The sequence below is a fragment of the Babylonia areolata genome, chromosome 7 (genome assembly GCF_041734735.1).
Source record: "Babylonia areolata isolate BAREFJ2019XMU chromosome 7, ASM4173473v1, whole genome shotgun sequence".
NCBI classification, from domain to species: domain Eukaryota; kingdom Metazoa; phylum Mollusca; class Gastropoda; order Neogastropoda; family Buccinidae; genus Babylonia; species Babylonia areolata.
This window is the reverse complement of record NC_134882.1, coordinates 25,405,163-25,410,513: the sequence shown is the minus strand read 5'-3', so window position 1 is coordinate 25,410,513 and position 5,351 is coordinate 25,405,163. Positions and strand designations below refer to the sequence as shown.

At 42.4% G+C, this 5,351-nt stretch overlaps 1 protein-coding gene across 1 annotated transcript; it reads right to left on the bottom strand.

Annotated features, from left to right (window-relative positions):
* Positions 1–211: 211 nt before the first annotated feature.
* LOC143283920 (uncharacterized) lies at positions 212–5,029 on the bottom strand. The gene is made up of 2 exons (XM_076590349.1): positions 4,045–5,029; positions 212–1,682 (listed from the first exon to the last, which is right to left on the bottom strand). Exons 1-2 carry the CDS (start codon positions 4,234–4,236, stop codon positions 1,539–1,541), a joined length of 336 nt encoding a protein of 111 aa, XP_076446464.1. The 5' UTR covers positions 4,237–5,029; the 3' UTR covers positions 212–1,538.
* Between the last annotated feature and the right edge of the window lie 322 nt (positions 5,030–5,351).

Below are 5,351 nucleotides of genomic sequence, written 5' to 3'. Positions count from 1 at the left end.
ATACACAGACACACGCCTGGGGGATAAAACTGGTGTGGACACAAATACACAGACACACGTTCTGAGCACCGGGGGACAAAACGGGTACACAAAAAACACTCTGTTTTTGACCACTTTATGATCATATTTCATACTTTTTGTGCGCAAGGCCACAGGCTTGGCTGAAAGATCGAGAGTAAACGACAGAAATAAATGAGGATAACAAGGCAAGCGAAAACACGAAAGCGTTTAATTCTAAAACAGCAACGTGTACAATGTTCATCGTTCGAATGCTTCTAACAAAACGTTCTTTATTACATACATAAGCAAGATGTTTCTCCTGCTCACAGGAAACAAGCAGTGTTAGCAGTTGAGGAAAAACAACTGGTTGGTGAACGCTGAGAGAGACTTCATTTTTCATTTTAATAAGGTATTAAGATAAGTATGAAAACATGAATCTGTTTTTTTTTAATTTTTATTGTTGATGTTGTTTTTGCCACGGAGCCCTAAGGTACAAAATCAAGAAAGAAAATAATTAGAAAAACGAAAGCGAAGAGAGAGAGAGAGAGAGAGAGAGAGAGAGAGAGAGAGAGATATTCTCTACCGACCATTTTAGACACTGAGATCCATGGCTAGATTTGCTGTGCAAATAAAGACAGCTAACAAAAAGCAGAACGCACGTAGTAACGAGCGAAGGGGGAGGCAAGCATACGAGTGATCCAATCACAACACAAATAAATTAGTTTCACTCAAAACAACCGCCATTAAACCAAAGTGGTCAGCCAAGATGCCGATCTGTGGACAAAACGTCCAATAGGACATCTCTCTCATGTCTCTTCCTCATAGATTATAGTTCGGAAGATGCTGACGGTCGTGTGTCTGAATGGTGTGGCGTGCCGTCAGCGATGAAAACGACTGTAACGATAATACTGGTATTGTGATGACAGTCAAGATCTGATTGTGGTGAAAATGACGGCAACGATAAACCAGCTGCAGACTACCAGTAGTTTGAGGGAGGGTAAGGGACAGAAACAACGTGGGTGATGATGATGAAACTGACCATCTGACAACCCAGAGCTCAAACCTGCCATGGACTGTAATGTCAGTGTGACAAAACTCTTTAACACGTGCCACTTGTTCCTTTATTCAGCGGCAGATTTTCCACACAGATCCAACAGCACTCTTGCAGTCTGTCCAGGCAATTCCAACGCTGGCAGGTAGTTTAAAAGCAGACACCAGGTCTCCATGTCCCATCACTTCTGCTATTTACACACCAACACCACAACAACATGACGTCTTTAACAAGCAGTTGGCACCAGTTTTGGTGGTTGTTTTTTTAGGGGGGGACCCAAATGCTGCGACGAGCACAGGAATATTATGCCCTTGGAGACCGAATACTTAGAATGAAGACAATGATAATACTGAAACTGCAAAACAAAAACAACCTACTGAATACTAAACCTGTCCACTCTGGTAGAACTAAGCTAACCGATACCTCATCATCATCAGACTGTCCCGACAAAAAGCAAAAGAACCACGTCATCAGCCAGTAAGTGACGTCACACTCCAGGAGCAGGTCCGGGCTTGGGCACCACGTGGGTGGGTCTGATCTTGCAGGTGTCCCTCTTGATGGCCCCGGAGGGGGTCCACATGCACTTCTTGCAGTCCTCAAACAGCTCCATTTTGTTCCACGAGTGCCGACCCTGAAACCACATGCACATGGTGACCAGTTTGTACTAACTACCTGCCACAATCACCAGTGTCATTGCAACGAAATGTCGTTTGGCGATGATAATAATCATAATAATAATAACAATAATAATGTCATTGATACGAAATAAGCTGTCACACGACTACTAGGTATATCACTATTACTACTACTACTACTGACGGTAATAATGATGTCATTGATACGAAATAAGCTGTCACACTGCTACTAGGCATACTACTATTACTGATGATAATAATGATAATCATAATCATACGATGTCTTCAAGGACTTATCAACAATGTACAATCGCTTAATTCACTGTATCTCGCTTCCGTCACGCCTGTTATCACCAGCGTCATCATGATCGCTTTTCTTTTCACACACACACACACACACACACACACACACACACACACACTACAGCACAGAAAAGGAGAGAGAAAGGGGACACTGTAGGAAAACAGGGAGAAAGAGAGAGTGGGGATGGAGGCAAGGGGGACACTGACAATCAATTACAACCTCACTTAACAAAACAAAAGATGGTCTTACCAAACACAAGTGTGTTTATCATTTGTTTCTTGTCATACTCATCGCTCACAATTTAAATGATTAAATAACTGACTCTTGTCCGCTTAGCTGGGGATCAATTCAATTAAAGAATACAAGGCAGAAGTTTTTATTCAAACAGCATCAATGAAAATAGTTCATCTATCAATCAGCAATTGGGAAACGAAAATACAAACAACAGCACAAGGCCTTGGCAAAATTTCCCGAAACTGAAACAAATGTATTTCAGCCTTTTGTGATTATTCATGGACGACTACACTTTTACACGTATTCCTTTTAATTGCAATATGGCTTTTTTGTGACCAGGCTTTAAGTACCCTCATGTGTGAGTGATTGTGTGTGTGTATATGTATGAATAAAGTGTTGACCAGTACACATTCCTGGAATCATGTAAATGCTTTTTCTGGAATCAAGTTACTTTTTTGGAGACATCCCCTTCATAATTCTAACTCAAGAGACTGAGAAACAAATCAAATGGTCATTTCAAAAGAACAATTTATACACAATTTTCTTGCTGTTGTTGTTGTTGAAGTTATCAACTTGCAAAACTGTAAATCATGTCTTAAACAACAAAAAAAGCAAAGCATAACCAAAAAGTATAAATAGACAGAAGAGGGAGACTAAAAAGCAATTAAAAAGCAAAACAGAATAGATAGATAGATAGACTAACAGAGAGAGATGGGGCGGGGGGGGATGTGATATGTTTTTCATTTATTTATACATGAAGACATCTTTATTGAAGCGACACCTTGGATTAAAGAGCAGCATGTTAAGTTCCTTGTAGTCATTAATTTGCAGAGACGACGATTTAAGAAGTATGAGTTTGAATGAACGTCAGTAAAAACTTTCTAGAGGTTTTAAGCAGTTTTTACTCGCTGAGTGCCAACATGTATACACAGTCAATGTGGTTGTATGTAAGCATAAAAAGTAATTGTCGTGGATGTTGATCAAGAAAATACTTGATTCTACCCAGCTGAAATATTTTTCTGATAGCCTCTTTGTTAAAGAAGAGATGTGATTTGACAAAGAGAGATTAACATAGGGACACGTATGTCGAAGATAGGGAGGACTGTGTTACCATTACTCAAGAGCTTTGTCAGGGTCATTGTATTGGTAAACAACTCAAACTTTTGCCAAACATAAGTAATCTGCCATAAACTCATCAAGATTAAATATTCTATAGCTACGAAAAGATACACACTTGTGTGATGTATCTTGAAATATTGGCACCTTTTTTGGACATGGTAAAACACATTGGAAAATGGTCACTAAGAACTAAAGTGGGTACAGAGAATCTACTTCATTACCTGAATTGCTTACATAAATATGATAACTTGTGTTTCAGACCGTTGTGGTTTTTTTAATAGGGGTATTCATTAGTTGTGTCAGATTATGCAGCTCGGAGGGTCTTCTCCATTTTTCCAGGGGTTCCATTAAATCAGTACCAAAGTCACCTAATAAGATTATCTCCGTTGAAAAAAATAAGTACATTCTCCATCATCAAATCGAGCCGATCAAACCACTCAACATGTTCTTCTGGGTTTCTATATAAAGAATATACATATATTATATTTATCGAAAACGTCGATCTGTTTGAAATTTACTGTTTGATGTACATAAGTCAACATGTCAGTTTCTAATTTGGTTTTGGCATCTCTTCCTATTTCAGTGTATCCTGGAATCAACAATAGCTCGTCGGCAAATACGTTTGACAATCTCGGTTCTAAAAAACTATTTAAAAAATAATAAAGAGAGAGAGAGAGAGAGAGAGAGAGAGAGAGACTGACTGTGTCCATGAAACCGTCCATCTTCCAGTACAGGGCGCTGCGCTGTCGCGCAGACTCCGTTGGCTTGGAGAGGCGCGCGCTGAGCGCTTCCTGTTCTACCACGGACATGGCAGAGGGAGGTTTGGGGCGGGGAGGGGTGGGGGTGTTGTCAGACCGCTTCTGCTGGAACCACGGGGAGCTGAGACTGGGCATCTTGCAAGTTCTGGCACAATCCTCGGAGCCTCCAGGTAGAAAGTGATTGACTGCAGTGTGGTTTCTCTGTTGCTAACTGTCGCCTGGCTATTTTAACTGAAAATTTATTGTTTTATACCTCCGACTGAAATGGCGAAAAGGTATGTTGCAGATTAAAACAGGTTCTGCTGACCAGCCACGAGAAAGTGATTTTTAATCAGTCAAATCACATTTTTGATTTGTCTCGTTTTTGTTGGTGTTTTCGTTTGTTTTTCTGACTGTTCTTTCAACTCATTCACAACCCACACCTGTATGCAGGTTCTGGCACAGTCCCGTGGTTCTAAACGTCTTGTATAGGTGTACAGGCAATGCTGGCACTGGTACTAACACAGGGGGAAAGGCCTAGTGTCTATAAGAGGCACGAGGCCAGCACTGGCAAATGAAAACAACCCACACAGATCTGTTCCTGGCTGAAGTCCATGTAACAACAGTCTGTATCACCCCGTCTTCGACGAACGTGACAGATTGCTTTGCACAAAACGTCTGTCTGTCTGTGTATCCGTCGTGCTGTCTGTGTTTCTGTCGTTGTGACGGAGCAGGGTGTCCACAGAAAGGTACGTCAGACACCTGGACAGGCAGCAACAGCTGACAGGACGATACAGCAGGCTGCAGCGCCGTGCAGCACAGGACACTGAGAGGAGACAGGCACGGGTCACAGGCAGGGGTGACAGGGACAGGCACGGTGCCAGACGGGGAGCAGACTGGTCGGTCGTCTGGCAGGCGGTGGCACTGTGGGCTACTGCACACAGCACTGAGCGAGTCACACCTCGCCAAGTCTGGGTGACGTCACTGGCCCCGTATTGACTGTCAACTAATGCCCTCCACCACCACCCCACGCCCCGCCTCTCTGTCTGTCGGCTTGCGTTTCTTGTTGGCAGTGTTTGTCATTGTGGGACGTGGCTCTTTAATGCGGTGATCACGCATGACATGGCAGTGAGAACGTGCTCAACCGGTGTGTCACATTGCTCGGCCCCTGACCGACTTCACGACGCAGTGACATTGTCATGACAATGATTACTGTAACCAGAAATTGACTGTATTGCTACATCGTTCCATTTTCATGACTATGATGATCA